At 43.7% G+C, this 11189-nt stretch overlaps 1 protein-coding gene across 1 annotated transcript; it reads left to right on the top strand.

Annotated features, from left to right (window-relative positions):
* Nucleotides 1–1962: 1962 nt before the first annotated feature.
* Nucleotides 1963–6078, top strand: BRS3 (bombesin receptor subtype 3). Its single transcript, XM_045996514.1, has 3 exons — nt 1963–2396; nt 4014–4365; nt 5665–6078. The coding sequence occupies exons 1-3, from the start codon at nt 1963–1965 to the stop codon at nt 6076–6078; spliced, it is 1200 nt and encodes a 399-aa protein (XP_045852470.1).
* Nucleotides 6079–11189: the final 5111 nt, after the last annotated feature.

The raw sequence follows: 11189 nt of genomic DNA on the forward strand, positions 1-11189 counted from the left end.
CACTTCCATCTCTGATATTCTGGAATTTTGGAATTCCAGAGATCCAAGAACACTCATGCTCCAGCAGCAGCCCCACACCCCTGCTGTCTCCTGCCCAGGAGGACCGGGGAGGAAGAAAGGCACGCTGGGGGGCCACAGCCTCATGAAAGCATGCCCGAGATCTCTGGAATTCAGATAATTTTGGACCTCCTGCGCAAGAGTTTGTTTCTTACGAAACACTGCTGTGTGGCCATCCGTCGAGGTGTGAATTGGAAGATACTGTTTGCTCTTTGCTACACGACACACAGGAATCCCAGAGAGATTTTATCATTGGCTTGTGAGAACAGGATAGGAGCTGAATAGACAGTCGTTTTCTGGAGAGATGATTTTAAAGAGCCAGCCCAGTGCGTGGGATTATTTGTGTGGATACTTAAAAGCTAAAGGAGTTGGGTTGATTCTAACACTCCCCCTCCCCATTTCTATCAAGAACAGTTATTTGGCTGAGTAGTAATTCAGGCGGGGGTGGGGGAGGGTGTAGCTTCACAAAGGGTGGGGGAGGGGTGTGGTTTTGGGGGGAGGGGTCGAATGAACCAAATAATCGATGCATTTCATCCCATTTCCTTTCCGGTAGCATTGATCGCACGTACTCTGTCAGGTAGAAAGTGTAAACCTTCCTCGCTCCTCCAAATACTTTGCTGTTTTTCATTTCACTTCCCAGACTAACTCTGATATGGACGTGTTTATGAAAAACCTCACTACACAGAGTTTCTCCTAGCTGGGAGATGATCCTTTAAATTTGATCATTTCAGGGATTATTTCATAGCAGGTTATATTATTAAATGCCTTCAGACTGCGGGCTTCTCTCTCCCCCAAGCGACTCCCCACGCCACCCCACAGACAGGCACAGAAATCACATACTTACATTCTCTACAACAAGGGGCTTTTCTTGCCGCTGCTAAAGGGATTTCCTCACTTTTCTCCTTCCTCCACTTGCTTCAAACATCATCTACTTGCCCGTCACCTCTGGAGTAACCGACGGCATTCCTTCATTTGAAAAGCATGACTTTCATTCTTAGAAGCCCTTTTGTGTGGGGACCTCCAGGCAGGGTCCTGTCTTACTTTGTTTTGGAACAAAGCAGGTTCATTTTAGCCACTGCTGAGGAGAGAAACCCGAAACAGCATTTCAAAATGTATATGGCATTCAGACAGACAGCCAAACAGTAAAAACTGCTTGATTGGGACATTTAGAGACAAAGCAACTGGTGGTTTGCCTGGATTTTTTGTGTCTTAAGGGTTGCTTCGCTAATTCTGCAGCGTGGCCCGGGTAACGTGCACAGAGTGGGGAATTACCGTGTCAGAGCAAGGTGATAAGCCTAGGGTCACCTGAATTATTCCTCCTCAGGAGTGACATCAGCCCTGTCAAAGTGTGAATGATTTGTTGCTTCAGCGCCTCTCTGATATTAAATCTAGAGGAGTGGATTCGAGTTTGCGCTTCAGGAGACACACATACTTATTCACCAGATAAAAGAAAATGCATTAGACCATCTTCTGATGGCAGAGACGCGAATGAGTTCGGGGAAAAAACGGACAAGACCTGTATAGATTTTCATGGGCAGACAAGGAGACAGGGTGATTCTAATAAACAATAGGGGGTATTTGATGATGACTCGTTATTCATAGGATTCCCCAACAGGGAAGAACAAGCAACTGCAGAGCATTTCCCAAACCCCCCTCCCTCTGTCACGTAAACGCCAATAAAACTCCTCCACCTCCCAGCCTTCAATGCCAGATCAGCAAGCATTTAGCCAAGCATGCTGGGAGACACACAGAACAACTGAAGGAAAGGCGTATCCGGGTGTCTTGAATTTGCTTGCCATTCTGCTCTGTTCTACCATCTCGTTACTAGACGTAGGCATTAGACGTGACAGTCAACTACATTTAAACTGAGCAGAAGAAATATTAAAGGCAGAGTCTTCAGAAGAAATGTCTCAAAGACAGCCTCAGTCACCTAATGAGACTTTAATTCCAATCACAAATGACACAGAATCATCAAGCTCTCTCGTTCCCAATGATACCACAAATAAAGGACGGATCCGAGACAACTCTCCAGGAATAGAAGCTTTGTGTGCCATCTACATCACTTATGCTGTGATCATTTCAGTGGGCATCCTTGGAAATGCTATTCTCATCAAAGTCTTTTTCAAGACCAAATCCATGCAAACCGTTCCAAATATTTTCATCACCAGCCTGGCTTTTGGAGATCTGCTACTTCTGCTAACTTGTGTGCCCGTGGATGCAACCCACTACCTTGCAGGAGGATGGCTGTTCGGGAGAATTGGCTGTAAGGTGCTTTCTTTTATCCGGCTCACTTCTGTTGGTGTATCAGTGTTCACGTTAACAATTCTCAGCGCTGACAGGTGGGTTTCTTGTCTCAGTTTTATTTGCCAGGATGTGAAATTAGGCAAAAAAAAAAGAAAGAAAGAAAGAAAAGAAAAGAAAAAAAGAAAGGAAAGCTTCTACTTAGCATTCATGGGCTACTATTCTGCTTTCTTACAGTCTATAACCTGGATGTAAGATTAGAAAATCGGAGGTGGGGGGTAATTGAAAATAAAAGTTGTTGCAAGAATGTTAAGATTCCTGTGTTAGCATCGGAGGAAAGGCAGAAATTGTATGCTTTAGGAATAATGTATTCTCTTTGAAGTGTAATTGTTTGCTTGAAAGAATTCTGAACGATGTTCTCCCCGCTCCCCGTTTATTTATTAAGTAAGTAAGGCAAATCGTTCCAGGTGTAAAAGAAAAACAATTCATGCTTTATACATTAGTGCAGCCTAGTGGTACAATATTGTTAGCATTAGAACATCAGCATAGGTGTGAAATTGACCATATATACATTACTGTCGACCGGAAGAATGGTAAAAAGATGCATGCATTTAATTTATTTGAAATGCATCAAATTAATCAATGGCAGAAAAACAGTGAGGTTTTCGGCTGCCTGGTAACTCAGTGTAATGTCATCACTTAATTGTATTTGTTGTCTCTATAGGCATTCAGTGACAGTCTTGTTCTTGGAGAAATAAATTAATCCGGTTGACTTTTAGAGCTCTATGGATAGAGCTTGTGAGAACTTCGGGCAGTCCGTGTGTTCAGGCTCCATTAGGATATTTTCAGTCTATAAGTACTATGTTTTTCTGTGTTCCTATTGTTGAAAAACTGTGAAAGCCGGGGGGGGGGGGGCAAGTTTGAGGCTCCAAATGGTAAAAGTGATGCTTTTAAAAGCCTGTGAGAAGCCTCTAAGTAATCAATAGCTTCTTCAAATTCTGGAATCGGAGAAGAGGAAAATCTTCCCCGGGGTCTTTTATGGATTTTTGCTTTGGTTGGTTTTATATTCTATTTGAGGGCAGATTTACTTAAAGGCTATAGATTTAAAGGTGAATTTGTCAGAATAAGGAGGCACCTTTGCATGGGCATAGGGTGTACGGTTTCACCCTTGCCTTGCTCTAAATCTACCTATAGAGCAGCTTGGGTAACAAAGTAGCACTTACGAATAGGGAAGAAATTAACCCTCTTCTCTTCACTGCACAAACTCAGGGAAATCTTTTCTAGGAAGGCTAATGACTGTTCACTTGCAAAGGAAGGAGAATTGGGTTTAAAATCAGTCACTTAGACCAAAATGAAGTTTTTTAGAACATGTAAGGTAATACACAGGTAATGAATTCCCCCCAATCATACACAAAAATCATGCCGAAAACAATTTATTCATCCTAAACAGAGGATCTACACACAAAATTCTAAAACTGCAAACCTGAGCTATTTCCTATCAGTGAATCAGAGAAAAGGATGATTAGTATCAATATCAAATATTGGGACATACTATGTATTTGAAATCATGACTGATTCCAGTCGGTTAACGTTGACTTGGTAATATACATGTGGATCGGAGGCAGAACTGGAGGACCCCTAAGGTCACTTCTAACCTTGAGATTCTACAGTTCTGATATTTATTTTGAACTTTGCCTGTGGTTCTATGTTTCTAGGTACAAGGCAGTTGTGAAGCCACTGGAGCGGCAGCCCTCCAATGCTATCCTGAAGACCTGTATTAAAGCTGGCTGCGTCTGGATTGTGTCTATGATCATTGCTCTGCCCGAGGCTATATTTTCCAATGTATATACTCTTGAAGATCCCAACAAAAATATGACCCTTGAAGCGTGTACCTCATATCCCGTTTCTGAGAAGCTCATGCAAGAGATACATTCTCTGCTGTGTTTCTTGGTGTTCTATATTATCCCACTCTCGATTATCTCTGTCTATTATTCTCTGATTGCTAAGACTCTTTACAAAAGCACCTTGAACATCCCTACTGAGGAACAAAGCCATGCCCGCAAGCAGGTAGGTATTAATCAGGACTCTCGCAAAACTGAGAAATGAAATTCCTACTTGTGCCCCTGTGAGGAATAGTACAGTACTGTGGTTCAGGTCTCAGGCTCGGGAGTGTGTCAGACCCAGGATTTCACTCTGGCTCTACCACATACTAGCTGAGCAATCTCAGGCAAGTTACTTAACCTCTCTGGGCCTATTTCCTTATCTGTAAAATGCAGCTGGGGACTGGGTGACAGTCTGGTTTGAGCAGCCAAAATTGGGTACCCCGTGGAACAGCGAGGAACAGCACTCAAGGTGAGACTATGAAGGCAAGCATCTTTTGTTTTAGAAAGTGTAGCAGAATGATAGACGCAGGATGCTAGAACTGGCGAGCTGCCCTCACATTATTCAGAGCAAACCGCTTACCCACAGAGGAGCAAACGGAGGGCTCAAGGGATAAGGTAAGTGCCAATGGCAGGAGAACATGGTGACTCATCATCACAAGAGCCAGGTGTGCTCTCCTTGCATAAATATGAACAGAAAAAAAGAATGTTGCCAAAACATTGTTCCATTCGGTTAAAAAAAACAAAAACAAAAACAGGAGTTCTATCTTTGGCGGGGGGGGGGGGGGGGGGGGGGGGGGGGGGTGTTGGAGCGGGGGAGGGGCTCCCATTGACCTCTTGACCAGTCCCTTCAGTTAGATCAGCAGGGCTGCTCGTGAGGCTAAAGTGGCCTATTTCATGCCCATGTGAACACTTCTCTTTGCTCTGGGACCGTAGGCAATGTCTTCACTTAGCCTGGTTCGTTTCTCGCACGAAGGGGTGCAGGCAGGAGTATTTTCACAGGTGTAGATAGGATGACACACTGGTTTTTATTCCTTTGACTGTATGGTCCGAATTCCTACAGATTATAAACCATTTGGGGTCCCGACTTGGCAACTTCCATAAACCCCGGAAGAATATCCTAATTGCGTAGAGAGATCTCTATTTCTAATTAAATTAAAATCTCAAGAATTCCACAACACTCCTTGAGCTAATTGGAGGCATCCTAGAGTCTCTCAAAACCACGGCTGGGAGTCTCTGCATTAGAGCTAATGAGACCAGGATCGTGGGTTACCATGCCAATTAACTAGCTGTATTCTATAGGCACTGGCTGCCTTCCCACACCTCCCAAGCAGTGCTCTCAGACGCATGCTCAAAGGAACTCAAGCCTGTTAGCTGTAAATTTCTATGTAAATCTAGAGAACGGCTTTGAAAAATCTCTGCCAGCTAAATGATTGTTTTTGTGGTCATTTTTCTCCTCTCCAACCCCCCTCCCCACCACCCGCAGATCGAATCCCGGAAGAGAATTGCCAAAACCGTCTTGGTGCTTGTGGCTCTGTTTGCTGTCTGCTGGTTGCCGAATCACCTCTTGTATCTCTACCACTCATTCACCTATCAGACCTACGTGGACCCCTCCACCATTCATTTTATTGTCACCATTTTCTCTCGGGTTCTGGCTTTCAGCAATTCTTGTGTAAACCCCTTTGCCCTTTACTGGCTGAGCAAAACCTTCCAGCAGCATTTTAAAGCTCAATTACTCTGCTGCAAGGCAAAGCTGCCCAACCCTCCTCCTGCTGATACCCCCCTTAACAACCTGGCTGTGATGGGAAGGGTTCCAGGCGCTGGAAGCTCGCAGGTGTCTGAAATTAGTGTGACCTTGTTCACTGGGTACAGTGCGAAGAGGGAAGATGACAGAGTCTAGCTTTTCAATTACAAATGGTATTTTTCCTCCCAGCATGTGTATCTGACTCTGAGCTGTGCGTAGGTGTATGGTGTCAGGATTTTTGTTGTTTGAGAATTGTGCTGAGATCTGAGGAGTGAGAGATCTTATAAAGTAAAAGACCGTGATTTTTTGTCAACGTACAAACATTAACATTATCGGGCTTTCTACATAAAACGAAGCCCCACTAGGCGTAGAAAGACACGTCCATACGTCAGTGGGTCCTACAGGAGATTGAATGGGAGAGAAGGTGAAATAAACAAGATGACACTGTAAAATTGAATTTGTTCCCATCACATCTATGCTTCTAATTTCTCCTATACTCCTGTGATTTGCATAAAACTGTGTTCGTGTTTATTATGTGGTGTAAATCTAGAGATTATACTTTGCATATGAAAAAGGGATCAAGAAGAGATACAACATAACTTCTGCAGTTTTCTTAAGAAACTAAGTCCTAAAAAAATACACCTTTGCCGGAGTTTTGGACTGCTCTTTCCCATTCATCTCTATTCCATTGCAAAGCACTGTGATTACAATGAAACTGTTTCGGAATCAGCGAGCATGAAGTACTGAGTAAGGATCTGGGGCAGGGTGTTTGCCTTACCGGGTCAACACTTAGTGACTTAATGTAGTTCTACTTTTGACTACCATTGATAATCAAGTAAAGTTATCTTTCACGAACATTGTGAAGAACTCGCCTTATTCACAGGCAGATGAAGCGGCCACGTTTATTGTCATTTTGAAGGCCCCAGAAAAGGATCCCTGTTGAAAAACCTGTGAACCTGCCCGTGTCTGCAATTCTTCCTTTAAGGAAATCCATTTCTTTCTGGTAAGCAGTGCCCTCTTTCTAAAAAATGGAGAAATACCACATGAGATCCCTAACATCTGGGTGTGTAGTTGTTACCAGATCATCTTTCTGCTTGACTTCTTTAAACCCGATGGGTGCCTAAGTCCTGTAAGAGTGTGACCTAATTAATCTCTGCCCTTGGAAATCAGACGGGAGGTTCTGATTTTCTATCCTCTGCTCCTACTTGCTAAATGCCGTGAGCTTAGTAATTGTGATTTCAAACAACCTGTTGTCAATAGAAGTGTCAAATTTAGATTTGTAATTTTAGAAAATGTTTTCTCGGGGCAAATTAAAGTATATGTTTTGCTTGTGTCATTGTGAACTTTTGCTAATGATGTGGCCCGAAAAGGAATACGTATTAACACTAAACTTCACATTTCTGTAAAATTGTTTTACCGAAAGTCGGGGTGCCAATATTGTATTAGTATTAGGCTGGACATTGTAATAAGTGGTGGGAAACAAATAAATATTAAATAAAGCTTTAAAAATGACTTTGTGTAACTTTATATTCTAAAAACAATAGTTCTGACAGAATATAAATGAGAACCCAATTTAATAATAAAACTGAAGTTCTTTTCTTTAAAAAAATTATTTTAGAGAAAGAGAGAGCGTGTGTGTGCATGCTAGCAGGGGGAGGGGGAGGGCCAGAGCGGGGGAGAGAGAATCTCAAGCAGACTCCCTGTTGAGCTTGGAGCCTGACTCAGGGCGCGATCTCAGGACCCCGAAATCATGACCTGAGCGCAAATCAAGGGCCAGCCAACTTAGGTGCCTCTAAATTATTTTCAAGTCACGAATCTCCCAGAGATTTTACTATTTCCTCACGCCAAGTAAAAACTACGTCTTAGGGGCACCTGGGTGGCTCAGTGGGTTAAAGCCTCTGCCTTCAGCTCAGGTCATGATCCCAGGGTCCTGGGATCGAGCCCCGCATCGGGCTCTCTGCTCAGCGGGGAGCCTGCTTCCCCCTCTCTCTCTCTGCCTGCCTCTCTGCCTACTTGTGATTTCTGTCTGTCAAATACATAAATAAAATCTTTTAAAAAAACTACATCTTAAAGCACAGCATTTTAGAAATAACTCGTAGAAGTTCCAGATAACAAAAGCCAAGAAAGCTGTTTAGCAATTGATAAAACTAGAACTCAAAGAACTTTCATTTTCCTCACTCTTAGTAATCCCTAGGTAACTTGGGGGATCTGACATAAAATAATCCCCTAAATGGTTTTATAGGGCATCAGCCCCCCCGCCCCTCCTAGAGTTGGGGAATTGGGATTAAAATCCATGGTTTTGTTTTGTTTCGTTTTTTGGAGGGGGTGGTCTCTCTCTTTTTCTCAACAGATGATCCTAGTTGGAGCTAACCTTATAACTAGGCCCCAATATCCACAATTTCTTCCACACTGCCTATTGTAGTGTGACTATTGTTCCAGAAATGTGATTATGGAAGACTTCATTTCTTTGGAGAGTGTGCTAAATGGAGAAAAGGTTGGTACCTGAAAAACAAATTCTGTATACTTCCTAATTTTGTTCAGGGTCTCCCCTGACCCCAGATTTAGAATAAAGGACCATAATAATATGCTACAAAGCAGGAAAAAAGAAAGTCACATACTTAGATATAGCCGAATTGGGCAATGGGTAAGTCTCTGGCATTGAAGTTGAAAGTGCCAGGAAACATTTTAACACTGGCATGCCCACTGAAAGTAGCAAATTTCGGTTCAAAGAATTTCTGTGGTTTCAACCATCTTAGGTCAGGGATCCATCAGTCTGTCAAAAGTAGTTACTTTTGTTTCCACTAAGTGTTGAGATTACAGGAAATGGGGCCAGGAAAATTCTTGAACAGGGTGCCAAAAAAATCTAGTTTGGTATAGTTCAGTAATCTTTCAGAGTTCCTAAGCCAGATAGGAGACTTCTCTGCTCAAGAAGTCTCTGCTTTCACAAGTTAATGTATATTTATTTTTTAAAAGATTTTATTTGACAGAGAGAGACACAGCAAGAAAGGGGACACAAGCAGGAGGAGTGGGAGAAGGAGAAGCAGGCTTCACGCTGAGCAGGGAGCCGGATGCAGGGCTCGATCCCACGACCCTGGGATCATGACCTGAACCGAAGACAGACGCCCAATGACTGAACCACCTAGGCGCCCCAAGATGATGTATTTTTATCCACCAAGAAGGCCATGGCCTATTAGCCAGGAGTATAGCACATATTGCCCTTAACAGAGGTTGATGAGAGAAAGATGAAGATATTCAGAGAGAAGCTGGCTGTCTGGGTCCTGAGAACTGGTTGGGCTTCCTGGGTCCTGCAGCGCCTCATAAGACCCATGTACATTCCCATCCGGGAATTTCAGGCGCCATCCTGGGAGATCATTAGAATAATAAATACTTAATTTTTTGCTTATTGCCTTGAGTGTTTCCGTGACTTGCAAAAACTCTTGAAAAAGACAGGCTACAAAGACAGAGACGCTTACAGATTACCTGTTACCAGGGAGTTCATTCTATGAGTTAGAAATAAGTTAGGGAAATAAGAACACAGAGGAACCAGGCCTCACAGAGACAACAGCACTGTTAGAACAAATGTCAGGTCTCATGGCCAGAGCGCCACTGTAGGTATGAGTGTGCTTAGCTCCCAACTCTACTGCTCCACTATTATGGTGACTCAGTGACCCCTGTCACTGCCTCAGCTTCTCCTCTCACCCCCGGGGAACTTCCCCACCGCAGGGACCTGCTCTGCTTATTACCTTCCCTACATGGGCCTCCCTGCCTCTGTGCCACTCTGACCAGGTCCCTGCCCACTCCACACTCATTTCTGTCCCTGGGAAAAGTGGTTTATTGGCCCATATACCCAATTCAGTCTAGAATGCAGAGCTACCCTATCAGGTCACCTCACGGGCCTCTGGGCAGCCTGTGGACCACGGTGGCTAGGCCACATGGGACCCAGGCATAAGGAACCTTTTTGGTGACCTGTTCAGAGGGGACTGTGGATACAGCAGGCACTCAACGGGTCATGTGCAGTACTAGGGCTGTGTAGCATATTATCACCCATGCCGTGAACTCACCCAGGAATGAAATGGGAGCCCAGGACACATTGAAGAAAACAGCTGTACACTATTTTGGGACCCAGGAAGAAATATTTAGCAATGCTTAAATATGCGAGCCTAATAAAACTCACGTTATCTATATTATAAAATGCATGCAAGTTCAGTTCTCTGATAGCCCGCAACAGAACAAAAACCTCACGAGAAAGAAATGGAATTAAAAAAAGAAACCCAAACCCAAGCTACTATTTCAAACCCACTGTTAGGGTTGAAACCATATTCTCACAGCTGGTATTTGGGGAGTTAAGATTTTCTAGAGCCCATACGCAACTGCTATATTTAGAAGCAAAGGTCACTGGAATTGCAGAACTTTCTTCTGGTAAGGTTTCCCCCACCCTCAAATCTGCTTTAAATTTAAAATTTTACCTTTATACATAATGGGTTTACTACTGTTAATTTTAAAGGAATTAACAAAAACTTTAAAATTGTTTTTTGTGCAACAAGTATGGATAAGAATCATGTACATAAACAAGTGTGTCTCCCTTGAGAGGTGCCCGTCTTGTTGACGGCTGGCTCGCCAGAGCCTAGCACAGTCCCTGGCACTTGGTTGCTCAATAAATTATCTGCCCGATTAAAAAAAAAATTACAAACCTCTTTATTTTCTACGATAAATATGTAATTTGGGAAAAATCTGTATAGAGGAAAAATATTCTGGGCTTTTCTAAAAGAAAAGACAAAACCCCGAAGTTACTGGGCCAGTAAAGGTGGTGCTTAGATACTTGGAGGTTTTAAGTTTCAGGTTTGGAGCTTGAGCACCTCTGAATCATGGTGTTCAAGAGGAAGGCAACTGCTGCCCTCCCCCCATCCCCTGTCTTTCCTGAGCTGATCTCCAGCCTGAGAAGGTACCAGAGAGATAAAGGAGGGGCCTGAGGCTGGGAAAATAAGGTTGGTTTCCACCCATCGTTCGTTCGTTCATTCATTCATTCATTCATTCACTCACTCACCCAATACGCACTAGACACCACACCCTGTGGTAGGAGCTTAGGCCAAGAACGTGACCAAGAGCCAGCGCCGTTCCTAGGGAAATCATAAAGAACAAGCGTTTCCCATGCGGAACGGGGAAAGGAGGCCCAGCTTTTTCTCAGGAACACAAACCCATCCCGCCCGCCCCATCCACTCCCCCAAGATGGCGCCCGCCAAGTGGGAACATTCCCACGCCCCCGGCTG

Source organism: Meles meles, chromosome X (assembly GCF_922984935.1).
Source record: "Meles meles chromosome X, mMelMel3.1 paternal haplotype, whole genome shotgun sequence".
Lineage (NCBI taxonomy): Eukaryota > Metazoa > Chordata > Mammalia > Carnivora > Mustelidae > Meles > Meles meles.

Coding starts and splice junctions, on each gene's coding strand:
- BRS3 (XM_045996514.1), top strand. CDS start 1,963: ATGTCTCAAAGACAGCCTCAGTCACCTAATGAGACTTTAATTCCAATC. Junction 2,397..4,013: donor ACAATTCTCAGCGCTGACAG/GTGGGTTTCTTG, acceptor CTATGTTTCTAG/GTACAAGGCAGTTGTGAAGC. Junction 4,366..5,664: donor AAAGCCATGCCCGCAAGCAG/GTAGGTATTAAT, acceptor CACCACCCGCAG/ATCGAATCCCGGAAGAGAAT.